The sequence below is a fragment of the Equus caballus genome, chromosome 4, assembly GCF_041296265.1.
Source record: "Equus caballus isolate H_3958 breed thoroughbred chromosome 4, TB-T2T, whole genome shotgun sequence".
NCBI classification, from domain to species: domain Eukaryota; kingdom Metazoa; phylum Chordata; class Mammalia; order Perissodactyla; family Equidae; genus Equus; species Equus caballus.
The window spans coordinates 109,871,578-109,899,400 of NC_091687.1; the positions used below are offsets into that span (position 1 = coordinate 109,871,578).

General features: G+C 43.8%; 1 protein-coding gene across 6 annotated transcripts in view; it reads left to right on the forward strand.

The window, feature by feature from the left end:
- DPP6 (dipeptidyl peptidase like 6) overlaps positions 1-27,823 on the forward strand; it is a 986,698-nt gene that overhangs the window by 746,992 nt on the left and 211,883 nt on the right. For all 6 annotated transcript variants that reach the window (XM_070265304.1, XM_070265306.1, XM_070265308.1 and 3 more), the window contains one exon: positions 20,071-20,123. In XM_070265304.1, the coding sequence (XP_070121405.1) occupies positions 20,071-20,123 (53 nt within the window). The remainder of the gene's footprint in view (positions 1-20,070; positions 20,124-27,823) is intronic.

A 27,823-nucleotide genomic window follows, 5' to 3' on the forward strand; every position in this document is an offset into this window, starting at 1 on the left:
ACCCTCATACACCGCTGGTGGGAATGCAAACTGGTGCAGCCACTATGGAAAACAGTATGGAGATTTCTCAAAAAATTAAGAATAGTGGGGCTGGCTCTGTGGCTGAGTGGTTAAGTTTGCATGCTCCACTACAGGCAGCCCAGGGTTCGGATCCTGGGTGCGGACATGGCACCACTCGTCAGGCCACGTTGAGGCGGCGTCCCACATCCCACAACTAGAAGGACCTGCAACTAAGATATACAACTATGTACCGGGGGCGGGGGGTGGGGGGGGCTTGGGGAGATAAAGCAGAAAAAAACGAAAAAAGAGATTGGCAACAGTTGTTAGCCAGGTGCCAATCTTTAAAAAAAAAAATAAGAATAGAAATACCACGTGTGCCAGCCATCGCACGACTGGGTATCTATCCAAAGAGGTTGAAGTCAGCAATTCAAAGAGACCCATGCACCCCTATGTTCACTGCAGCGTTATTCACAATAGCCAAGATGTGGAAGCAACCTAAGTGCCCATCGACTGATGACTGGATAAAGAAGATATGGTATATAGACACAATGGAATACTACTCAGCCATAAAAAAGGATAGAATCATCTCATTCACAACAACGCCGATGGACCTTGAGGGTATTATGTTAAGGGAAATAAGCCAGATAGAGGAAGACAAACTCTGTATGACTCCATTCATATGTGGAAGATAAACAGACACATGGACAAAGAGAACAGGTTAGTGGTTACCAGAGGAAACGGGGGTGGAGGGTGGGCACAAAGGGTGAAGTGGTGCACCTACAATATGACTGACAAATAAGAATGTACAACTGAAATTTCACATGGTTGTAAACTATCATAACCTCAATAAAATTAATTAATTTTTTAAATGCAGATTCTAAGCCTCAAAAATTCTGCTGCAGTAAATCTGGGGTGGGCTCATAAATCTGCCTGCTTTTTTTTTTTGGTGAGGAAGATTGGCCCTGAGCTAACATCTGTGCCAAACTTCTTCTGTTTTGTATGTGGCATGTTGCCACAGCGTGGCCTGATGAGCCATGGGTAGCTCTGTGCCTGGGATCTGAACCCGCAAACCCCGGGCCGCCAAAGTGGAGCACATGAACTTAACCATTATGCCACCGGGCTGGCCCCAGGAGTCTGTATTTTTAACAAGCACACTGGATGATTCTGATGCAAGTAAGTGGTCTGTGGACCACACCTTGAAAAGCTCTGCTCCAGATCCCAGCTCTTAGAACAGCCTTGAGTTGCTGTCTGCTGAGTCCTGAAGAGCTGTGCTAGCTAATTAGCATCAGTATTTTTAGCTCCGGGAAAAGCTATACTGAATTCAGCAACGCAGTCCAAATATGGAAGGATTCTTCCTTAAACGCTCATTAGAGGACCTTAAGCATATGGCAGATGTAGTCAGTCTTGACTGATCACTTTTTGATGTCAGTCTCATCATAATCATGCAGCGTCTGAACCCCACGCATTAAAATGCCACCTCCCTTTCTTCTAACCCTGGTTTAAAATTCGTATCAAAGGCAAAACTCACTGTGATTCCTCAGATGTTTTTGAAATTGTCAAAACCAGAAGATCTATTTAGAGCCCTTTTGTGTAGAACACAAAATTTCACCACGCACAGAATTTCCAATTAGGATGGGAGGCTTGGAAACCGTCTTAATGATGCAAGTAAGCTGCGCTTGCTCCCTCTGCATTGCAAGAATAATTTCAAGGATGCGTTTACTCTGAATGAGTTTTTTTCTCCTTTTGACACTGCCTGTAGAATCTTCTCTATGGTGTTAAAAGCAGTCATTGTTGTACCATCAGCAATTAGAGAGAGCACTCTCCTCCGTTTCTTTATACTTAGTTCCACACCTTCATTTGCATAGTTGTGTCTTCACACGAATGATTGAGCCAAATACCAGATAGTACTTCCCCATATCGTTTCGGTGAATTCCTCTATCCACAAGGACAGACAACTCGCAGTAAATCAAATAAATGCCATTTTAAGATCACCCGGCTTTTTCTTTAGAATGCCCTATGCTTTGAAATATTCTAAGACTCTATGAAATGTAGGAGCATTCATAGAAGAAAATAAAATCTATTTTTAGGACTGAGAATTGAAACCTCACTCCACCCTATCACTCCTCCGTTTTCAAGAGTTCTTTTTTTCCCAAGGATAGTCAACTCTGGACCTGAATTTTTAAAAAATGGTTTTCGTGTATCTAATTGTTTTCTTTCCTATCTGGGAAGTTGTGTATTTGATCTTTTAAGCTTCTCTAGCAACTATGACATGATTTGGGAGCCTGCTGAGAATGTGTCTGTGGTATGTCTATGATGTGGGTTAAAACCCTCGGAGGTTTTTATAAGTTGATCTAACACCATGTGTAACCAGTTTTCCAACATTTGTTTCAATACGCGCTTTCTAAACCTTAGCTCTTCTGACTGATGAAAAATGGTCTTTCCAGGCCCCGTCGTCAAGTTTTCTCTTCCCAGCTGGTGCTCACTGTTCCTCTATCAGCACCTTCCGTCTCAGCTCCAGAGCCCCCGCCACTTGCCTCACATTAGACCCATAACACCTGCCAGCAAACAGTGCCATCTGACACTGACATGGGACTCCGCATCGAGGCTGGGAAAGAGGGAGGTGCCATGGAGTGTAAGGACCTAAGCATGCGAAGACGGCTTTGTGGTTCCTTCTTAACGATGTGCTCAACACATCATCCTGCCCTCCCTCATTCTGTCTGTTTTTGGACTCATTTACCAGTTCCTTGTGGAATTGCTTCTTTTACTAAGTGCCTTCTCCTAGTTAAACTGAGAAAATCATTTATTATTCTGCCAGCCAGTGGGATCACTCACAAAGCAACCGTAATGAGGGAGACCATGTATCCTGGTTTGTCTGGAATGGATTGTTCCAGACAGTTTTCGCCTGTTTTCCCAACATAATTATTGATCGCTCCACTTTCTCTGTGCCTATTTGGGTCATAAATGATATGGTAACAATGACGTTATGTTTGGTAATTCCGGATCAAGGAGTTATCAGAGAGCCTGGTTGTGAGGGTAATCACACACGCCGACTTAGTTATCCTGGAAATGTAGGGAGACCTCTGGTTGTATCTGATCACCTGGTTTATCTGCAGCTTCTACTTCAGCCCGGAATTGTTGCAGGATATTCCAGACCTCCAGGTGTGGTGTGCATGGTGCCTAGTTGGATGAGACCCACGAGATTTCCTGGAATCACTCCCAGTGCTGATGACACAAGTCCTAGCCTGTTGCTTGCATGGCTTGATTCTTCCAGAAGGAGGCAGCCAAGAGGATGGAAAACAAGCTGGAATCAGAGGAAGAAAGAGACTCTCCTAAACAGTCCCCTCTCCTCCTGCCATGCGTGGGCTCGTCACCAGGAGCTGTCTGTTTCAGAGGCTTTGAGGTCTACTTTGCTACTGAAAAGTTATAGGAAAGGCCTCTGAGATATAAGCAGAGGAGAGAGGCTGAGGATGGGGGATATTCCAGAAATGGAATCCTGGGGGAAACAGAAGCCATCTCAGACAGGGAGACAGGGAGGAAGCACAAATACGACCGCCCTTGACACCTAGAAAGATGGGCGTGGCAAACATAGAAACCCGAATGAGAATGAAACTTTTAACAGTGTCATGAAAATGAGCAAACAAGCTCTAAGGAGGTGTGTCTGCGGGGGTTATGAAGTGTTCTTATCCAGGTGTGGCCTGTGCAGGCTGAAGTTTCAGCTAGGGCCACGATGTCAGAGGTCTCTCGTAGCCGATTTTTACCTGTTGCTTTCTAGAATCTTCTCAGGTCACTCTTATCTATCTAATTAATTGTCTTTCTTACCCATGAAGAGATATGTTACAAGGAACTCTGTGCATGAAGAGCCATAAATGTTCAGCTAAAACAACCTTGGATACACAATACTGGGTCTCTGACACAGATGGTCAGTTTTCAGTTCTCTCAGTCAGTGTGACTGAGAGAACATACTTCTGTGGGCCAGTCGGATCTGTCTCCTTGTATTCTGTTACGGGTGGCACTGACTCTTCAGCGTGGGCCTCTCTGCTCTCGTCCTTTCCTTTCTGAGATGTGGCTTTCGTGTTCAGGAGCCTATATAACCCTGCGCAGAAAATCCCCAGCCCCCGTCTTTTCATTTGGCGCAGGGGGGCTGTTGGAAGACCCGGGGGATCAGCCTCTGCATGGAGAGGCCGGCTGCTTCTGAAAATACGCCCCGGGAATATTCCTCTTCACATTGCTGGGCCCCGAAACCTTGTCCATGACTGTGCTGGAAACAGACTACTCCCTGGGTGATCACTGGTGTGCTTTTCATTTCTGGCCTCCACTGTGCCACTGGGAGGGGCTGGAGAGCTGCTCTGCCAGTAACTTCTTGCCTCTGTCAGGTAACCTGAAAGACCCTTAATGTGATAGTTTATTTTATTTTTCCAGCTTTATTGAGATATAATTAACATAGAACATTGTGTAAATTTAAGGTGTATGACCTGTAGATTTGATACTTTCATATGTTGCAAAATGATTACCACTGGCTGGTTAGCTAACACCTGTATCATGTCACGTAATTGCGATCTCTTTTTTATGGTAAGAACATTTAACATCTACTCTCTAGCAACTTTCAAGTATAAAATACAATATTATTAACTAGAATCGCTGTGCTGTATAGTAGCTCCCCAGAACTTATTCATCATATAACTAGAAGTTTGTACTCTTTGACCGTAATGTGATATTTTAAATAATAGAAAGGTATGTATCACTTTGGATCTGCCCAGGAAAAAAAAAGCAGCTGGGAGCATTTTTACACACAAACACACACCCACCATTCAGGAAAACAACAAACAACAGCAACATAAAACTATTAAGGAAATTTTTTGAGCTCTGAAAATATCAATAGGGATTTTTTCCCTACCAATTTATCAAGTTAAAACTGTGTGTAGCATTTTATTGAGGTAAATGCACGGGGCATGGGACTTAGCCCAAGGCATTTACATTTTAAAAATTGGTCTAGAAATAAACCGAGAAAAAGTTTATTCAAAGAAGACCTGGAGAAGAAAGAACCTAGGAGCACAGACGGAGGGAAGAGGTCTCAGACCCCAGGGCCAGCTCCCGCCATTGTCCAGGTGGCGGGCACGCGGGAGAACACTGGCTGCCCTGCGCATGGATGATAAAAATGAGTGGGGCCCTAGTTAGGAGCACAGACGCCTTGGCCCCGGCCCTGATGTAGGGAATCAGTGCGCCCCAAGAAGAAACCTGTTAATCTGCATAGGTGCAAGGTCCCATGGGCTTCTTGTCCTCCGTGATGTGAGAGAAACACTGGCCCCCTTCCTCCCACCCAGGAAAATGCTCAGGGCTGAATGTGTAGCTAACATTTTCCATTTTAAGGATGAATCCCACTTTAACGTATGAGAAGCTGTGGACACCACAGTGAACTGTGAAAGCACCATCTTGAGGATATCAGTGGGGCTTGTGTCGTGTGGATTAGTGGCCAGTGGATAAATATAAACCAATGGCAAGGGCAGGTCAATAGTGTAAAGGTTAAGAGAAAACGGTGAGTCAGAAACTGAACACATAATCTTGAGATTGTCCATGAACACGCACCATCAGGCAGGAGAGGCGGGAAGAAGGCCAAGCAGCCGTGCTCAGAGACCCAGGGAGCGGTCTGTCCTGCAAGTGGACAGCCGTCTCAGACGGGGGATTGTAGAGGCAGGCAAGGCGATGGCTACATCTCCAGATGAATAATGGTGAACAAGGGCATCATCTAGAATCAGAAGCAGGAGGAAGGAGGGCCTTAGGGATACACGGGGACTGAGGAGCCGTGGAACTCACCGAAAACCACCTTCCATCTGGGAGCTCTTCCCGAGTGACTCTCCTAGGTCTGAGGTCACAGGACGGGGAGGAGGATGGGACGATGGTACTTGACGTCAGGTGGATAATTAGAAAACAACAGGGGATGTTCATCGTGAGGCTGACTTACAGAGGGAACCCAGCTTTTATTTCTATAGTTTTTGGGGAGATGGATGCTGACTTCATATTCCTACCAGTGGTTTTCAGAATGAAAGCTGTGTCTTAATTCCAGACTTAGTGCCATTGAAATGGATGGCAGTAGGCCCTTCTCTGGTGAAGACAGCATAGAAAATCTTTGGTGATTGACAGACCCTCTCACTCAAATGAAGAGTTGGGCAGGAGGGGAGATTATGTTGCAATCTTCTGTTATGGCTTGATGAGACCCTGGATGAAGTGTTTAATAGCCCCCACCCCCCATTACGGCACGTCCATCCCACAAGCTCATTCTGGAGAGAACTAGGAACATGTCACAACTCACACCTACTCTAAATAGAGTACAAAGTAGAGTTCATCAAGTATAAAAAATGAAACATTTTGATGAAAGACAAATGACTAAGGAATACTTGAATTTATCATGTTTGGGACCTGATGCTCTGAAAATCACTGAATATGAGTCACCTATTTGTGGGTGGGTGCTCTTAGCATAACTTCCTTGTAATTCATGATGTGGCTAGACGCTGTTATTTCTACATCAACTGAGTTCTGACCACTGTTCACAAAAGTTTAAATCGTCCTCAGTGTATTTGCATGACTTGAAGGAACTATATTCTATGAGTGAAGAATACTGTACAAACCATTAACAATACTCAGCGGTGCTACAACGTTAGAACCCACCAGAGTCGCCTTGCGGAGTGGGTGAAACACAGATTGTGGGGCTCCACTTCCAGGTTCTCTTATTTGCTAGGATGGTTTGTATTTCTAACCAGGGCCCAGGATCAGATTTGGTGTATTAGGTTCCTGGGGCTGCTGTAACAAAGTAGCAAAAACTGGACGTCTTAGAACAAGAGAAATTTATCGTCTCACAGTTCCAGGAGCCAGGAGTCTGAAGTCAAGGTGTCTCCGGGGCAGGAACCCTCTGAGAGCTGTAGGGGAGGATCCTTCCTTGCCTCCTCCAGCTTCTGGTGGTGGCCCGCAATCTTTGGCATCCCTTGGTTTGTGGATAAGTCACCCAGTCCTCTGTCTTCACATGGCGCTCTCCGTGTCTCCTCACATCGTCCTCCCTCCATGCGTGTCTGTATCTTTGTCCTAATTTCCTCTTTTGATAAGTAGACCAGTCTTACTGGATTACTGCCCACCCTAATGGCCTCATTTTAACTAAATCACCTCTGTAAAAGACCCAATTTCCAAATAAGGTCACATTCTGAGGTACAGGAGTTGGGCAGGGTAGGACTTGAACATATGACTTTCAGGGAGGGGCACATAATTCAAACCATGACGCTGGGAAACCCCTGCCAGACAGCAGTAGCTCAGACTCCTTTGATCATGACACATAGTAAGACAGTAAGGAGTACACTTTACATCATGACCTGGTGTCCAAATACACATACGGACCTAAAAGAAAATGCCACAAAATCATGCCCTTACTGTGTGCTATATACTCTAATATTTTCCTTTTTCCTGTTCTAGTTCCTTTTTTTAAAAAAATGACCCATTGCATTGATTCCATGCCCCGAGATTGACAGTTTCCCCACTATCTTGCATACAGTAGATGCCCACTAAATATGTACCAAATGTGTCAGTTAATATTGTTGATGAGCCCATATTACCAAGGAATGTTACAAATACAGATGTCATAATTTTAGAGAAAAATTGTTGTTTCTGAGTATTTTTAACAAGAACAGCTTTGCAAAACCGATGCCCTCTGTGATGCTATCCATCCGTTTATAAACCAGTACTGCCCTCACCATGAGACCAGAGGAATGGCTGACTCGTGCACTCTAGGAGCCCCCATCTTCTGGCGTGCTTAGAGGTTCTCCTCAAGACGTGTGATCCGGTTTCCCCAGCCTGCTGCAGACTCTGCCACTGCTTTTTGCAGTGCAGCCACTTAGCCCATCTAGGCGCCAAAGCTGCCTCAGCACATGCCCAGACCCTGTGGCCATTGGCCCTCAGTTCACAGCTCAGCTGCCATATGAGATCGCAGAACTGAGTTCCTCGCAGCTTCCCTCCAGGCTGGAGAAGCCCTGGTGGGGACCTTGTCTGAACCCCAAAAGCTTGTCCTGAAAGTGGGCTTTGTTGACCTTCTCGTGCCACATATTTATTGTGAAACTAATGTTGTCCTGCCCCTCCACCCTACATCTTATCAGTAGGGGAAAGAAGGAAGTGAGGGTGGCAGAGACCCAGGCAAGGGGTGTGTTGAGAAGCTGAGCTTGTCAGTGTGTAAATATGTATCAATTCTCAGTCTGCTCACTCTTGCTCAATACGTGGTGGTAAGGCGTGTACACATAATTATAGTAACAAGTATGATAAGTAAATAAGAACAGTACATACATGGCTGTAGAAGCAGAGAGAAGGGAGAAGGAATTTCTGGTATTGAAAAACACTTTGCAGAGGAGGAGCATTTAGCTAGATCTTAAAGGATGGGTTGGATTAGACAGGCACAGGAGAAGGTAAGGCACTCCAGGTAATGAAGAGAACTTGACCTAAAGGAAGCAGAGGGCAGAGGAAGAGAACTGGCTGATGGAGCCGCGTCTAGGGAGCTGAGCAGTAGCAGCTAAAACTGGAAAGACAGACAGACTGAGGTCCAACTGTGGGAGGTTTTGAGTGTCCCATCAAAGAGTCTGAGCATGACTTGAGAGCCCAGGGGGACTCGCTGAAGTTCATGTGAGGATGGAAGGGAGTGATGTGTAAGAATATGTCGGACAGATGGCAACAAATTAGAAAGCTACTCAGAGTACTCGGCTGTACTGGGTTCTTTTCAGAGGGAGTGAAAAGAAGGGGAAAGTGAAAGACTGGGTGACAGAGGGATCAGTCTGGTGAGTGGTCATCCCTAAGATGGAGAATAAGGGTCCAAACCTCAGTCCTACATGAGTTACCACAGGAGGGTTCCTGCTGCCCATGTAAATGGGAAATTCAGGGGCACGACTGAGGACAGGTGAGTACTGGGCCTCAGACGTACAAATGGGGCAAAGTGTCCAAGTAGAGACGTTAAGTAGGTGATAAAACATTAAGGATTGGAAATAGAAATTTGAATGTCAGTAGAGTGGAACTGACTTGCCAAAAATCAATGAACCACCTATGGAGCATCATGTGGACACACACACAAACACAAAGATTTAAAGAGAAAAAAAAGGCAGGAGGAGGGTGAGAAATAAGAGGAGAGGGAGAATGGCGGGGAGGGGGGAGAAGTGGGGAAAGTGGAGGAGGAGGAGGGAAAAGAGGGAGGGAGAAGGGAGAGGGAGAATGGAGGGGAGGGAGGAGGCAGACGGAGTTGACTGGACTTTTCATTACCGGCCTTCGGTGGAGGCCTGGTTTAGACATGGCCTGGGGGCCTGAAAGCATATAGGTATTTCCAGTACACCTTCTTATAAAGGAGGGGCATGTGGACGTTTTTCTCTACATATTATTATAATTAAGTGTCAAATGAGATTCTCTATTCCATCAGTGCCCGTTTATCGGGGAAGAGAACCAGATGTTCATGCACCATCTTCTTTGTTCTTGAAAGTGAGTATAAGGCACTTGACCTTCAGTGCCGTGAGAGACCAGGGGTCGGGGTCCTGCTGCATGCTAGGAGAGGCCACGCCAAAGCCCGTGAGCTGCTGTGGGCGGGAACTCTGCAGGCATGTAGCATGGACAGCCCAGCCCGGTGTTGGCCGACAGGAAGCACGCTCTCCTTTCCTCCGGTCTCCTCTTTCGGTTGTCCTCCTTTCTTTCCATGTTTCATCCTGTCCTCCAGGACCTATTTTGGATTCTGTGCCATTCTCTGAGGGCTTGATTTCAATTGGCTGAAAACTGATCCCTTTCAGTGGGTTAGCTAATCGTGGCTCTAGTGTTAATCTTCTCAGAGTTATTTTCATTTTAGTATTGTTCTCTTGAAAATGGATCTGTCAGTAGCATTTCTGGCTGGTAAAGTAAAGGTGGTTTAGGGTGGAAGAAGCTTTCTTGCCAGCAGGTTATAGTGGAAACAACTTTAAGCTACACATTAAAAGACATTAACCTCCCAGTTCTCTTCCTTTGACATTATGTGACTTTGGACCAATCAGTTTGCATCTCTGAGCCTCCATTTCTTGTTTTAAAAGATGGAGCAAGGAGAAGCTGCTCCAGCCAGAGGAGCAGGTGTTGTGACAATGAAGTTAAAGAATATAGAAAAATGTTTTATAAATTCTAAAGACTTATACAATGTAAGGAAGTTTAATTTATTTTTATCTTGCGTCTCCACAAGGCTGGTCCTACAAGTAGTGTATGCAGGCGAGAAAAAGACTGTAAACAGCAAGAGAAAAGAAAACGTGTTCTCAAGCAAAATCAGGAATGAGTCAGCAAAAAGGCCTGGCAAAACAACAAAATAGAAAAGTCAGTGAAGAAAGAAGTCGCTGCCAGGACTAACATGAAAATCAGGCATCTGTTTCTTAGTGGCTGGCCAAGTAGAGGACAGGGATGTGGCGGACCGCAGCAAGAAGTCAGGGCACACTGGTGTGTGTCCTTGAAATTAGTTAGGAAGGAAGTTCTCATGGATCACGTCCTCCGAATTTCTTCCTAGCAACATTGATTTCATTTGTTTCTGGAAGATGAGCCTGAGACACATGGACGTGCTGCTTGAATTGAAATGTCCAAGTGGAGACAGGAGGATATGATAGGAAAAATCACTCAGCTATTTCTGGATCTCAGAGATGCTCTTGAAATGGGTATTGGGAAACATAATTAAAATCACAACTGAATCTTTTCCTGTTCATCTCTGAAATATGAGACATTGACTTTATTTACATGCATCCTTGTTTTTCATCGTTTTGTTTTTGTACTCAGATGTTCTCATAGTAACTCATTACTGGAGAGCATTATGTGTGAAAGACACAGAGGTTGAAAGAAACACTCTCTATTAATAAGTTAGACGAATGGAGATTGTCACAAAAAATGAAGTAAAGTGTCTTAGGGTTGGGTGTGGTATGGAGAGCAGAATAAGACATTTGAAGAGATGTTGGGTTCAAGAGGAAATCACCATCTCTACTCTCTTAGATTTAGAAAGTTTTGTGACCAGTTATTCTGGGAGAAAAGAAGGAGTTGAGATATGAATACTGAATCCTAAGGTATTTGCAACTTACTTTTGTATTTTGAAACTGACAACTATATGTCTCCTATATTTTAACTCTTGCCTAGATTGTCACACTAAATGGTAAGTTCCACATAATGCGGAAGGAAAGTTGTGCAACCAGGGGAACAACGAAGAACATTTAGTTTATATCATTTCCTAATATTTGCCTTACATCACAGGAGATAAACATCTTTACTTTTTACTAAATATTCCAATTTGTACCTAGTTATTTGAGGTCCTCTAGAAAATTTTTCTTTTTAAGTCATTACAGTAAGAGATTTAACTTCATGAAAATGATATAAAATAAACTGGCAGAGTGTGCGGAAATGTGTGCCAAACGCAGTCATTAGAATGTCAGGGTGAGCCAGACCTTCTGCTTGAGAGAAGCAGAAGCCTCTCCAGGAAGGACCGATTCATTCAGGAAACTTTCCCCCATCATTCAGCTTCAGCGTCAGGACGTATAATTCACTGGAGTGTCTGCTGTAAGAGCAGGGCCAGAGACCAGGCATGAAGTCAGGTATTTTGGCAAGATGCTGAGTTAGTGCCCACTGAAAGACATGAATGAAACAGGAGATTAGAAGTCAAGCAGAGACTGACTTGGCCGTGACATGAGATTTCTGCAGAATCTCGAGAAGGAAGGAGTGTGAATTTTGCATGCGGGAGGGACATAACTTCTGTCATGGTCAGGAGCTTGTCAAATTTGACGTGCTAATTCTTGAACTCATTGAGCCAGGCTTAGGCAGCTCTGGTGTATACTGAGATGTAGTTAAACTTAACCTGGCCAGAGCAGAGAGAGGGGAGGGCAGAGGGGCAGCAGTCCTCAGTGGGGACTGGAGGAATTCTCAGAATGGAAGGAAATTTTAGTGGTCAGCAGGCTCAGTCTCACCACTCCCTGCGTTCTCATTGAGGGTCCAGCAAACTCGGCTTCCATACTTTTATTAAAATGGGCCAGCAAGCCTTTCGAGTATTGGATAGCTTTAATTACCAAAACTTAGCATCATTGGTCTGAAATCTATTTCCTTATAACGTGTACTTGTCAACATTATTCTTACGCTTGGAGCACATGAGAACAGGCCTGCTCACACTTACTCATGAAGCTCTTTGAAACCTTGAAGACAGCTCTCCATCTCCCCTTGTCTTCCATCTTCTGGGCAGACCACCTGCTGTTGCTCCAGGTGTGTCTCAGGTGGCCTCCTTTCCAGACTCTAGCCAATCTGGTCATCTTCTCTAGAGTATTTTGGCTTATTGGTCTTACTCCTAGAAAAAAATGACACTCTCAACTGGACCCATTTCTCCAAACGTTAAGGGAGAGTTTCTAGACAAAGTCGTCATCACTTCTTCCCAGAAAGACTTTAAAAATTGGTTAGCTCTTGTCTCAGTCACCTTATTAAAGATGTGCTGATTTATTTTAATTGTGCAAAGAACCTGGATGGAATATTCGAGGCAGTCTCCTCTGCGCTGTAGACCCACCTGATAATTAACCATTCCACAGAGGGAATCTTCCAGGGCTTCTTGGGAGCACAGTAGCTCCTGTGTGATGGGGAGAGCATGATAATGGATGGAATTAATGACTAAAACCAGGAGTGCAGCTTTTTTAGAAGAATGTGTCAAGACCAATACTTAGGAACACACCATGTAAATGTGGCAATTCATGAAGTATTTTTGCAAAAATGGGGCGTATGTTTCCTTGCATCAGCTCTTCCCACATCAACTGAAAGGTGGACACCTGAGGCTCAGACTTAATGATTTGGCCTTCACTGCCCTCTTAAAAGCTTATGGGGACCCAAGGTAACTTTGGGAGATGTTGGATATGTCTGTTACCTTGATTGAGATCATGGTATCACCAATGTTTGCATGGGCCCAAACTCATCAAATTGTATACAGTAAATATGTGCTGTGCTTTGTATATAAGTTACACCCCAATAAAGTTATTTTTGAAAAGATTCCAAGGGAACAAAAGGAACATTTCCAGGGCATTACCTTCATGAAGTGTCTGTCATGGTCCACAAAACCTTGGCTTGAATTTTGCAGGCAGATTGCTTTTTCTCTCCTAGGAGACTGGCCACTGAGTTAATTCCCAGCAGAATGGGTATGACCATGCCAGCTAGAACCTAATGGAATTTCCTTCTCTTTTGGTAATAGTGTTTACTCAGAGGATCTATCTCCCCACAGTCTTGAAAACTCTATTTCTCCAACTTTAAGACCAAGAAATCTCACATTTTGCAGCTTCTCTTTAGAGTTTTTATTTTTCTCCTTCAGGTTTTTTTTTCCCCACTCATCATCCGTGACATCTCATGCAAATAATTTTCCTCCTTTTTCCTTTTTTACCATCCAATTTCCAAATTTCCCTTTCTTTTCCCTGCCTGATCTGTCTTTTCCCTGCATTAGCCTCTCGCAGTGTTTTTATCTTCAGTTCACATCATGTTACCATATCTTATTTCTTTAACCACGTGTGCCAGCCACAGGGTCCTTGATCCTAGCTTGAGAGAATCTTACTCTGAGCTCATCTGTACCCTCTGATATGTCTAATTTCCTCTGTGAGTAGAATATAGGATCAAATAGGAAAGGGTTAGTATATGTCCCCTGGAGCAATCTGCTTGGTGATGCACATACCCATTCTAGAGAATCCCTGACAATAGCTCTCCAGCCTCTACTTAAATTCCCTCAGTGCTGGGGAGCTCAGCACTTCAGGGGACTCTCCATCTCATTATTGGGACACTCTAATGAGTAGACTGACTGTGCTGACTAGGCACCCAGTCCAAAAGGCAACAATCTCCATTGTTTTCTTACCTCTACCATCCATTGAAATAGGTCAGCTCCAACTCTGCTAGTCTCAGTGGGATTCCTGTCTTCCTAGCCAAAGGAATAGAGAAGAAAGAGTTTCAAGGATTCTGTACAATGCTAGTAGCTAGATCATGTAATTCTCCTCAAAATTTAAACAAGAGTATTCTTTATTCCTTTCTCGTGGTTTAAATTTCCTAAGCAAACACTCACAGCTCTTCCCTCTATGTAGGAGGAAACTGAGGCTCAGAGAGCCTGAGTAATTCACCCATCCAGTGAGTAGCATACTGAGAATGGAAGCTGTGTCTTACTCTAAAACTGTGTAATAGTAGTAGTAGCTACACAGTAGGAGCTGTGTCCTCCTCCAAAACTACTCCAACACCCCCACCCCCACTCCCATCTTGGCTCATTGTTAAGAAGGGAGCTCTAGTGGCAATGGGAAGGAGGGAGAGGAGCCTGGTGGCAGGCTGGCCAGTAGGGTGGAAGGCCATGTGGTTACTCGGGCATCCCAACCCAGGGCAGTGTGACTAGGATAGAAGCGTGGCAGGAATGTAAGGGACATTCCAAAGTCACAAAGTCCAGTGAAACTTGGAAACCAATTGTACATGCATATAAAGAAAGTAAGGAATAGGAATGGCTGAAGCTAATTCCAATGTTTTCCTACTGAGAGACCAAGTAAATGGAAGAAGAAAAAAGAGAATTCTTTAGTAGGAAAACAGTTTATTTCATTTTCAAAATATTGAATTGTGGGTAAAAGTTTTGGATAAAACCATCCATGTAGCCCAGCACAACCTAAAAATATGATCCTCGAACTCAGAAGATGGGTCAAGGATAAAAATGTGAATTCAGGAAGAAGTCGTATAAGAAGGCAGAAATGAATGGGATCCGCCAGACCGTGGGTGTAGACCAGCAAGAAAAGACCTCCAAGGATGGTGGGTTGGTGCCTGCATCCAGTCAAGGGATGTGCAGCCACAGAAAAGAGAGGCAAAGAGGCTGGAAGAAAGAGGGCAGGAGGAAAATGAGGACAGTGACCTGTCATGGAATGAAGAAAGGAGAATGATTCCTATCACCGTTACCTCGTACTGCAGAGAGATTGAGCAGACTGGAAATTAAAAAGACGGCATTATGTATGGCAGCTGGAAATCCACTTGGAGATCGAAGTTTGAGAATGTTGGGAGTATACTGCAGTGGGTTAGAAGTGAATAGAAAGTGAAGCAGTGTAGACTTTTCTTATGAAGTGCCATGGTAGTTGAAAAGAAGGAGGAGTACGAAGGGAATGTGGCAGGGATTTTGTGCGTGTGTGTTTGTGAGGAATATTGGCCCTGAGCTAATATCTGTTGCCAATCTTCCTCTTTTTTTGCTTGAGGAAAATTGTCACCAAGCTAACATCTGTGCCAATCTTCCTCTACTTTATGTGGGACGCCACCACAGCGTGGCTTGATGAGCAGTGCTAGGTCTGCACCTGGGATCCGAACCTGCAAACCCCAGCCTGCCAGAGCAGAGCACACAAACTTAACTGCTGCACCACTGGGCTGGCCCCTGGGATTTTATTTTTTTTTTTTAATGCATGAGATTTGAGTTATAGTTTAAAGATTTGGGAAAAGGAACACTGAATGCAGAGAGAGTAGTGAGAAATATAAGACGGGATTTTGTGCTGGAACAGTTGATAAAGTTCAACTGGAAGCAAAAGGGAATGGGGTCGAGACCTCAGAGATTAGTCTTGGAAAGGAATATGGTAGCTTCTTTCTGTAGGAAAGGAAGGATGGAGAGGAGGTCTGAAGTAAGGCACTTGCCACAGGGATGAAGAGTGGGTGATGGATTTGAGAAGGACTTAAGTTAATTCCTGACCTGAAGTAGGAGGGGGAAGGAGGCATAGGACGGAGTCAAGGAAAACTAGATTTTCAGCTCAGTTTACTGGTTGGATGATGGAGCCTCCAACTGAGATGGGAAATATCAAAGAAGAACTAGGCTTTAAGTGTAGTTGGAGTTTATTTCAGAGAATAGTGCGTTTTTGGTGCCTGTGAGGCATGAGATGGAGTTGTTGAGGTGGAACTCTTGTATGTTGGTCTACAGATGAGGAGCCGGACCTGTGGGAGTCACCGATATTTAGGTAATAATGATTTAAAACTACAAGAGTGGATTACTTCCTAGAGGAAGAGGATGTAAAGTGAGTCTGTGTGAGTGCGCAGGATGGGGCTGAGGCAGGAAAGGCCGTGGAGAAATCAGAAGTGTGGCTCAGTGGGAATGATGGAGGGAAGATAAGAAAGCAAGCTGTGGGCAGAGGGATGTCTCAGAAATATAAGCAGCAGAGCAAAGATGAATTTAGCCCAGGACAAACCCTTGACGGATTGTTTTTTCTCCAGCTGTTGAATACCAATATCAACTATTTTGCATGATATATTGAAAAAACAATTTGCTGAAATGGTTTTTTCTCATCTTCTGAATGGTGTTTTGGGTAAGAAGTTTTCATGTATTCATTTTCCAAGGGAAATTTGATGGTGTAGGAAGACACCAAAGTAACTCATATTCATGAACTTCTAAAAGCTTAGAAAAGTAACTGAATTCAGTCTAACTTCCAACTTTATCTCTTTTTCCATGATCAGAAGTATTTAGAGTCTGTTTTAAAGAAAGAAACATAAATACAACAGATAAATAGAGACTATAAAAAGAAAGAAAGAACAGAAAGCCTTTCTCTCTCTCAGGAACAAATTCTTTCAGTGAGATGGAGCTTTTTCTATGCTGTTCATGATAAAGCATTGTGCAAAAGCAAACTCTTGAAATCTGAGCTCTTGAAGGAGTTGTTTCCTTTGTGCCTCCAGGCCTTTGGCTCCAGCTGAGGGGAGATTTTGTGGAAAAGAATGATATTTGATTATTTCGTCTTGGAGAAATGAGAAAATGGTCCTCTCTCCCTCCCACTTCCCCGTTTTTTTAAGAGTAGCACTTGAGTCATAATTTCACTTTCACTTCAAGGCATTGCATTTGCATTAACAGTTTACTCTGGAGGCTTCTTTACCATACAGACTTGGCAGATCCAGCATCTCAGATTTTTCTGTCTCTGCTTCTTGACTTGCTCTCATTTTTGTTTGAATCTTTCTAATTAGTGATCCAGTTTTCAAGATATTTGATTACATTTCCCATCCATACATGTTTTGTTTTCTTTTTGCCTCAAAGTACAGACGTAGAATTGAAAATGGATAGTCCTCTCATCTTCTTACCATTGCACTTAGAAGGTTATTTTCATTCTGTCTTCCTTTTTCTCATCGGTTCCACTTGGAACATATTCACAGAGCTGAATTTCAGGGTCACTTAGTGGTGTGTTGAAAGAGGCATGCGAAGAGGTAAGGCCAGGTGTTTGTTCGGGAATGGCATAACACAGGAATGAATTGAAATCACTATTTCCAGATGGATTAAAGAAATAGGCCTTCAACCAAGAAAGACAGCACGTGTCCTTGCTTTGCTTATTTATTGTATCTGTTGATATCCTGGATTTTTCAGTTGACAGCAATCAACTTGGACTTATAACTTGAGAGTTATGAGACACACCCTTTGTTCAGGCTGTTTCCAATGCAGTGTTTAGAGAGAGACAGACCTCAGATCAAATCTTGCTTGGGTTTGACTTAAATTCCTTAAGATTCAATTTTCCTATCCTAAAAATGGGATAACATTGCTTACCTCATGAAGAATGAATGAGTTCCTCTATGCTAAGGAGTTAGTTACTGCCTAACACATAGTGCGTGCTCCATGAATGCTAGCCACTGTCACTTTCAGTTGCATCAGCATCAGCACCATCATCATCTCCAGTGCTTTGGACTGTTCTCCACAGTCATTTCAAAGGCTTCCTCTGAGTGTTTTGGTTTGGGGAGTGGTCCTACCCAGCCCCTCATCTCTTCGCTACTGACCTACTCCTGTGTAAGAAACTACCCAAAACTTAGTGGCTTAAGACAATCAACATTTATTATCTTGCCATTACTGTGAGTCAGGAATTTAGGACCATCTTATCTGAGTGGCTCTGGCTCAGGATCTCTCGTGAGGTTGCTACCCAGGTGTCAGCCAGGGCTGCATCATCTGGAGGCTTGACTGGGGATGAAGAATCCACTTCCAAGCTCCCTCACGTGGCTGTTGGTGAGATGCTTTAGTTCCTTGCTGTCTGTTGGTGATCCAGCGGGGTGGAACCTGTGCCCCTCACCACATGCACCTCTTCACAGGGCTGCTCGAGTGTCCTCACGACATGGCAGCTGTCTTCCTCCAGAGCAAGTGATCTGAAAGAGAGCAAGAAGGAAGTCACAATACCTTTTGTAACCTGGTCTCAGAAGTCGAACATCATCATTTCCGTCACATTCAATGCATTTGAGTCGCTAAGTATGCCAACACTCAAGGGTACAGATTAGGCTCCACACCTCCCTCCTCCCTCCTCCTTCTCTTTGCCTCTCCTCCCCTTCTCTTTCCTCCCCACTCCTCTGCCCTTGGTGTACCTCAGTTTCCTATCTTAACAAACAGAGGTAATCTTTTGCCTGCCTAGGATTACTGTGAAAATAGAGGGAGATAAACAGTGTGAAAAAGTACTTTTGGAAGGAGAATTTAGAAACACTGTACAGCATAGCACCAAATGCCGTAACTGTGGAGATAAGAGACGGAGATATCCATTCGCTTCTGCTCTTGCATCTGAAGAAGCCGCTCCAGCTCAGAGGCCCTGTTTAGTCAGAGAGCAAGGTCATTTGATGGGCTCTTTCTGAGCAGTAATCTACTTAGGACGCAGAAGCTGGTACACAGGTCCTTCCTTCTTCTCCTGGGGAAGCAGCACCACTCATCACTTCAGAAATTACAAACTGAGTCAGGTCCATGGATTCCTTCTTAGATGGCTGTGGCAGCTCTGTGAAGTTTCCTTCGCTATTTTGTTCCTTCGTGGGTATTTCTTCATGACTAAAGCAGTATTTAGACTAACTTCTGAGTCAGATGTCCATGCACTGCCTTCCAGCAGACCACCCTAGGCCCCTTATTTCTGGTTCGGGAGTCCCAGGGTCTCTAAAAGCATGAGATTGTTGGGACTTAAGTGCCGTTGCTTATTTTTATGTCTGGGTCCTTTTTCTCCAAATAACTCGAATCCACGGTGATTTCCTAGAAGTTAATTCAGGCGCCCAGACTAGGCAGGGAGTCTGTGATATTAGCAAAATCTTACCCGTTTCTTTTGCAGGCTCATTTCCGTCATCAGTACCCCAAATGCATTCCTCTATTGCACAAGCTTCACATTAGATCTGTCTTCCCTGGCCCACATGTCCCTCACCTGTTATCTTCGGAGAGGTGTTCTTAAATGCAAATTACTGAACATTTACCCATGCAGGGTGCCCACTCTCGGAAGTTTCACAGGTAGAGGAAAGTTAAGTGAAATAGGGTTCTCGCTTCAACCCTACAGAGTAACCCATCACATTCCATACCCTGAGGAGGGTCTCCATCCAGAAAGCTGGAGATGAAGGATGCCAAGATTTCTTGAACTGCCGTGTTCTCCCTTCTTTTGGGTATCCCTCGTGTTCTATTCATTGTATTTATGGATTGAGGAGTGATCTCCTGGCTCAAGAGTTTAAAAAGGGCACCCGAGATTTGGGGGTTGTAGGACGTTGGAAACACTGTTTTGTTTTTTTGTTATCTTAGTTTTGAAGGCTACGCTCCCCTCTTGCAGTGAGTTCTTAGCTTATTGACCACTCTCGGAAGCTAAAAGATATACATCAAATTGTACAAAGGGACAAGAGTTTGTCCAATTAAGCCTGCGTTGGCTACAGTATTGCAACTCACTGAGGATGCACAATGGAATTTGCCATAATTTATAGGAAACTCCTGCAGTACAAGGGTCTTACTGTCCCATTGGGTCTAGCTGACGGTCTGACAGCCTCTATGACCACAATGTCCTCGTTAGTTCTGTGCTCCATTTAGTTGAGCTGGAAATCTGTGCCCCAATCTAATCACAAACCAGGTAACCAAGGAGACGACATCAAGCCTGTGGCTGCCCTGTAAACTATGTGCAAATTAAGGAAATAACATAAACAGGATATGCAAACTAACTTCCTAAATAAATAAAAGACTTTGCCACCAGGTCTCCTGATTAAGTACTTTTGGTCCACTGATGCTTATTAGGATTCATAGTGATTTGAAAAATATCATAGTCACTGCCTTTGTCTCAATGCTTGCTTTTCTTCTTTTTTTTTTTTTCTTTTTGTCTGTTTCAGATATATCAACACTCCTATACTGGATATTATGTCCTGAGCAAAATTCCTCATGGGTAAGATGGTTCTTTCATTTTCTTTTAATTAGAAACCTGCAGACCAAAGCAAAGCCTAGAACACTGACTAGTTCCTTAATTCTCAGGGCAGGAAATGGGGCATCTTGACTTTTGGCAGCGAAGGGTCCTGATATTGTGGGACCTCTGTGACGCCTCCTTAGGTGACTACACCAAGGGCCAGGGGGCCACTTGAGTCCAGTACTTGCCCATTTGTGAAGCTCACTTTCTGGAATGACCCTGCCCACCTCCTGCTCTGATTCCCAGGTTTACACTCTAGATCCTGGAGAACAAGTGTTTTCCCCTGAACTGTGCTTTGCAATCAGGTGCAATCCTGCCTAGGGCCACCTAGGTTATATACATCATAGAGAGGGTGGCACCCCTGAGCTCACCCGTCTCTCAAAAATGCATGATTTGGGACTCAAAAGTCTGTGTGGGAGGGAAAGACACGAGAACAAGTGTGATTGTGTAGGGTTTTCAGTGCTGGGTAGACAGACTCACACAACACAGGGGTGCATTATCAGTAGCTCTTCTGTGGAGTCCAAAGGCAGTAAGACATGGTTGAGATTTGGTGAAGCCATTTGTTGAGTTGGACACGTGGAAAAACCATCACAGAACCGGAACCTCGGGCAGAGACGGCTTTTTATTGTTTTCATTTTTATTCTTTCTTTCTCTCCCCTCCTCCTTCCCCCTCCTCTCCTCCACATTCTCTCCCTCCCTCCCCCCCTCCTGTAACCACGTGCCCCCTCCGCCACCACAGCCTTCTTGTTCCTCACCTCTTCCTCCTCCTTCATGCCTCCCATGGTTTCTTTCACCGTATTTCGAAAAGGTTTGGTGCTTAGGAAATGTTCAAAGAAATTGGATTGTGCTGCTGGCAGTGTTGTGAAGGTTCCTGTGAATATTCAGGTGGAGCCATCCTAATTTTCCCAAGCATGTTTAAACAAACAGCAGGAGGTGCTAAAAAGTGTTATTTCATAGGAGAGCCTTAATCACAGTATCAACGTACACAACGACCACAGTCCGTTTTCTACTAAGTTTAGGTAGAATATGGGTATGTCCTCAGAAAGCAAACATGGGGAAAATAATTTCCTTTGGACTTCAGACAAACGAAAGATGCTTGTAGATATGCAGCAAAATGTGATGAATAGTTTCTGTTGGACTGTTAGGAAAATCAAGCCCAATGAAACTGAAGATGACCCACTGTAGTAAAAATAAAGTATCCATAGGCATTATTTTATTTAAAGCATATTTCAAATAGAAACTCGGAGATTTTTCACTAAGGAGGAATTATTCTATTATTTTTCAGGCAGATATGCATCTTCAAAGGTCACGGCAGGCAGGAGCATAATTATGCCTTGAGATTTATCTACCCCTTCTGGGAACAATAGAATTTATTGTAGATGATGGATATTTTATTCCGTCTTACATAAATTTGTGAAACTCAAAACTCTAAAAGCATTTTATGCTTAACGCACTGTGCTAATATTTTACCGCATCAGTCAGAATAAGGAGAAATGGATTCTGAGAACCTGGTATGAGAGTTTGCCAGACCAGCTGCAAACCTAAGGACAAGGTAGTCTGTGTTGAAGACTTGGTTTCAGTGCTCATGTTGATGATGATAATAGAGGATGCCAACATATAATGAGCTGCTTTTGGAATTTTTAAAATAGTAATAATAGTTGCCATCATTTATCGGTTGACTGTCATGCACCTTTACCCCAGCACAACAGCCTTGCAAGGAAAACATTCTTACCCCATTTCACAGTGGGAGCTCCAAGAGGTTAAGTAACTGTTCAACGTCTCATAGCTTGTATACAGTAGAGCTGCAACCCCAGCCCAAGCCTGGCTGACTCCAAACCCCATCCTATCAACAGTCCCCTGGGGTTACATTATAGCCATGAGTATCAGATTTTTAGTGGTGCTAATTTCTTTCTTTTCTGAGCACTCTTACACGATTGAAAGATGTGGCAGATTACTTGTTACAATTGCTGGAAACGACCTCTGGTGGATGGGGAAGACTATGGCCCATCCCATCACCACATAAACTGACACAGCGTCTCCAAAAATGGCATTGCCCCACCACCCAACTCTTCCTCTTTGTCATGAGATTGTTTATGGAAAATGAACCAATTAATTAATTTCCAATGTTGTCAAGAACTTATTTGTGTTAATGAGACAGTGGATCTCTGAACTGGAGGAGCCTTTAGGCCTCAAGTTTTGCAACTGCAGCACCACAAGGAGCTTATCGGCCTCTCACATGGTCGCTGGTGCCAGGGCTCCACCAGAAGGCGGGAGAAGAACACAGCCCGCCTTTTAAGGCTTATGCTATGGATGGGTTTAAGGTAGATAGGAAAGCACAACTGCCTTTTTAAAATAAAAATAAAGCTCTGTTAAAATATCTAAATTTACATTACTCATAGTACACAGAAACTAAGAGATTTCCTTGATACTTCTGAAGATGCAGATTTGTGCCTTTTTCACAAATTTTCGCCCCTCCTTGCATCATTCTTGCCCCTAAATTCTTCATTTCAGACCGGAAGCCATCCAACCTGCAGGATGAGATTATTTCTTCTTAGCTTCAGGCTTTCCAACGAGCCCCAGAGAAGGGTCAAATTAGTTTTCCAGTGCCCTCTGGATTATGGTTTCCTTCCTTTTTGCCCATGGCAGAAAATTGGGGGAGAGTATATCCTCTTTTGGCCAGCCCTGGGGGTCTGGAAGTTAAGATTTGGGCTCTCACCCCCACAGCCTGAGTTTATTTCCTGGTCAGGGAACCACACCACCTATCTGTTGGTTGTCACACTGTGGCAGCTGCGTGTTGCTGTGATGCTGGAAGCTGTGCTACTGGTATTTCAAATACCAGCAGGGTCACCCGTGGTAGACAGGTTCAGCGGAGCTTCCAGACTAAGACAGACTAGGAAGAAGGACCTGGCCACTCACTTCCGAAAAAACTGGCCGTGAATACCCTGTGATTAGCAGTGGAGCATTGTCTGATGTAAGCTGGAAGGTGAGAGGATGGCACAGAGAAACCGGGTGGGGCTCTGCTCCGCTGGGCACAGGGTGGCTAGGAGTTGGAATAGACTTGATGGCACTAACAACAGGAATACCCTCTTTTCTGTCTCTTTCACGAGCCAGACAGAGGTCCTCCTGTCCCATGCTTAGCTTCCTTCTTCTACAGTTTGGACCTCTGTAGCTGGAGCCAGGTAGGAAGGATCCTTTTGGCTGTATTCTCATTATACTGGAGTTATAGTGAGAATCCCAAGACAGCTGAATTCTCGTCTATTCAGAGATCTACAGCCTCGGGATAGGTTTGTTGACTTTCACATACTAAATTTTCAAAAACTGTATTCTTAAAAGACGTGTCTTTTACACAAATTTGTTGATTAAACAAGAATTAAAGCTGGTTATTTTCAACATAGTGTTTCACCAAGTTTTATATCAGAATTTCAACAAGTTAACTAATCTTCTGTGACAGAGATGATAGCCAGCTAAATGTTCTCTATGACAGGTGCATTGTATGTTTTCATAGAAGCGTTTTCTAGACTTGGCTGCTTCTTGACATTTTCCTGACGTGAATTTTTTCTTGAATTAGTTTTCCCTTTGACTTGAGTGTTTTTGAAAGAATTATGTTTCTATATAATTATAATTTCTCATATCTATTTGGATGATTCTGAAAATCATATGGACTAGAGAAAAATCAGTCCTTCCATAGTAGAAATCAATTTTAAGAAAAACTTGGCAGACCCCTTAATTAGGTAGCGTTGGCATTTTGGGATTTGGCAAACAGAGTAACAATAGAACAGGAACTGAGAAGTGTTTGAAGGTATTTTTATTTATACGCCAGGCTGTCTTCTGTGGATGTTGTTGCCCTAACTTTGCATATTTACTGGTATTTTTCAGGCATCAAACAAATTATACAAAAATTCTATTCCTTTGAAATTCTGATCGACTTGTGAAGCTGCAGTCTGTGTCTATGAAATGAATAAACTGAGACGTAGATTCCTTCTGTCCGGAATTACTCTCTAACTTTATAGGCTGGGCTGCAGAGGAGCATTCCATTTATCTAGAAAATAGGTACCTAGGTTAATAACACACACAGTGCCCAGCGCCTTGCCTACCATCATGATGTGGGAGGTAAGAACTTAAGCCCTGTGGTCACATAGACCTGAATTTGAATCCCCAGGCTACCACTGACTTTTGTGTGTGGCCTTGAGAGTTGTTGTACTTCTACAGATCTTAAGTCCAATATTGTTAAAAAGATGATAATAACAGTGTCCAACTCCCAGGCACGTTATAAGAATTAAGTGCAATGATACATGCAAAATGCACAGCAGAGAATTTTGCCTCCAGTGAGTGCTAGGGAATATTATTTCCTGATATTGTAGAAGGTACCCAGTATACATTTGCAATTTCATAATTAAATATTATCAGACTTTACTTTCTAGCCAACTGAAATCCTTTCTGTCATAAGGAGAGCAATGATACACCCCTACAATGATAAAATTCCCTTTAGCAATTTTTCAAAGCTAAGGCTTGTTCCATGACACTCAGGTAATTATAATTCCCATGTGATTTTAATTTCTCTCTTCAAAGAGATGACCATCACCTCAATTATCTACACTTCTCATGCTCAATAAATTCTTTTTTATCTCATCTCAATCTGACCTGCAGTTAATTTTTGAGACATTCTTGTTTTGCCTCCAATGGAAGCAGAAAAGACAATATAAGTCAACAAATATTTATTGAAATGCCATATTGAGCAACAAAAGCATGGTTGCTATCCTTAAGAAGTTCAAAATCTTGTTGAGAAGGAAAGACACAGACTTATATAACAATATATAATTAAGTGCCCCAAATGAATATTTTAGACAGGGAACACAAAAGAAGAGCGAGTTGTGGGCATCAGGGACATCACAAAGGATCTCATAAAGGGAGTCTGGCTTGATCTGAGCCTTATAGTTGAGTAAGTTTTTCTTTTTTTTAATAGATGGAGACAGAGAGGAGCTATTCCAGGCTGGGCAAATCATTAAACAGCCTTGACCTCCGCAGTGAGCCAGCGTCCTCCTGGAATTAGTGGGATGCCAGGCCAGGCTGGAGCAGGGGTGTTCACGTGGGATTCCGCATGGGTAGAGATAGGGTTGGGTGAGTTTTAAGATGAGCCTGGAGTGTAGAGGACCTAAACACCACCCCGGTGTGATGGGGTTTTACAATAAGGACACATTGAACACTTTGAGCAGAAGAGAGATGTGATGAAAATGGCAGGCTTAAATTAGTTTTATGCTTGTGTATAGAGTAGACTGAAGGAAAGGGAAGATTAGGAGTATGGATTCAATTAGGAGGCCTGGTGGGGAGTAATGAAGTCACGGAATGTGGGAAGACACAGTCAATGCGGGAACCACACTAATTGTGATCATGGTAGCTGGTATTCTCTTGGAAAATGAAGACAGGCTTCAAATGTTTATATCCCATGTCCCTCTAATTAAATCTTTGGCAACCTGTGTCCCACTGTGAGTTGAGCCTGGTGCGTGAGAAGATTCAAAGTAGCGAGTTCACGAGGGCAGTGCCAGTGTCGGCACCTTGTGGATTACCACATTTCCTTCCTGGCCATTTCTTTTCACGTGAATCCTCAGGGACCCTGCTGCTGGACCTTCCACACAGACACACTTTGGCTTTTCAGAGCAAGCTACCTTCATAGCTGCCAGAGCTGCAAGAATAGGATTCTTTGTATACCCTGGGGAAGTACCAATGGGAAGCCAAAATGTGGAAGAAAGAGATATGCTTAAAATAGCACTGTAGGTGTCTGTACCATGGCACCGAGCGTGGAGAAACCTACTGTTATTGGCATTCACACATTTTCAGGACTGTGGACAGCTCAGAGATCCACATGTACAGCCTGCCCTCAGCTGCTGCCCCCTCTCCTCCTTTCCCCTCCAGACCTCCTTCCTTCTCTCTCTTCCTCCCTCTGAAGTACAAACTCTTAGCAAACATTACCAAAAGAACATAGACTTTAGAGTCAAACGGATCTTGGAATAAACTCCCTGTCAGCCTCTCTACCTATGTAAGCATGGAAAAGTTGCTTCTCTGGGCACAGTTGCTCTCTGTATAATGGAAATAAAATGCCTGGCTCATAGGTTTTGTGTAAAGGCTATATGAAACACTGTACAATAATGAGATGAGGCATTTAAGTGCCTACTTTGGTGTGCGGAAAGCACTACAGGCTCTATTCACGGTGGAACCATGGCCAACCATAATATGGCCAAATCTTATTAATCACACTTCCCCACAATTTCCCTACATTTGAGACAGAAAATAAATTTCATCCTCAATGCCGACTCTGATCAATTGTAATGGCTTCCTGGAGCTCTGAGTTTAAAAGTAGTCTAAAGCCATGCCCGTCTCTGTGGGAAAGAATGCTCTGATCGAAGAGTTTGGCCTGTAGTGAGGGAGGGAAGGAAGATGCATGCAATGCCTTCTATGTGCCAGTCCTGCTTCCGTGAATGACACATCAATGATGTCCAATCACTGCTCCCAAACAGAACGTGCTCCTAGGCGTCCACAGCTTTGCTCCATCCATTCTTCACCTCATTCCTCCCCCACACATACTCCAGAAACTTCCTGCTCACTGTGTATCTTGTGTCCAAATCCTTCTGATCCTTCAAGCCCCAACGTCAAAACCTCTCCCTCTAGAAATCCCCGGCCAGCTACCTGAGCTCCTAGAGTAAGCACACTTCTCATTTCACACCGTAATTTATCCTCGTGTTAAACAGCTAGTTACCTGGTTGTAGGTACATAATTTTTCTGAGCAGAATGTTTAGAAATGTTTTCGCTATGCACGTACTGCCTGACACCTTCCTCTCGCACATTCTAAGGCATCAGAGAGCAGGCTTTCACTGGGAGACGCTTGGACTGTGTCCCTAATGCCGTGGCTGTTGTAGTGGATGAGACATGACTGCACGAGGAAAGCCGCAGCAGACATGCCTCTGCAGATCTCGCCCTCGTTCCTGCAGCGAAGGTCTCCAGCGACAGGACTAAGTTAGGCAGCGGGAGAAAAGCCATTAACCACATGCAAAGGGAGCCAGTTTCAACCATCCTTTCCCATTCAATCTTTTGCTGTCCTTGAGGACTCTCCTAGCACGTCTAAAAGATTTTCAAACAAATTCATGTGAAAATATGCATGATTCCTCATTGTATCAGGCTCTTATTGGTCCTAAACTGCATGTGCATATCCCTTGAATTATTCCCGGCACAGTAGGTATTCCCTAGATGTCTGATTGATGGTTGGAGGAAATTAATGAAGGAATTAAGCAATGTTGACCAGTAAGAAGATGCATGCCTGGGCCCCAACCCAAATCGATTAAACGAGAGTCTCTGAGGATGGGACCTCAGCAGTTTTTAAAGTTACTCAGGTGATTTTAGTTTGGATCTGGGGTCGACTGGCCTTGCCCCCTCCTTCACTTGCTGTCACCACTAAGTGATGCCCAGGATTGTAGTTGGAGCTAAGAAATAACCCTTCTGTCTCTGGAAACAAGTGATGAAGTTTCTCCTGAAACATTAATTTCCTCGTCGTCTTGACAGACTCAGAGAAATAGTGGCGCGTCTCACGCTCTTGGAGATTTATTTAATGATGCTCAGCAAAGGCTCCACAGCATCAAAGTCTGCACCAGGGAGATGGGAGAGCACCTGCTCTGTTGTCATCTGAATTCATC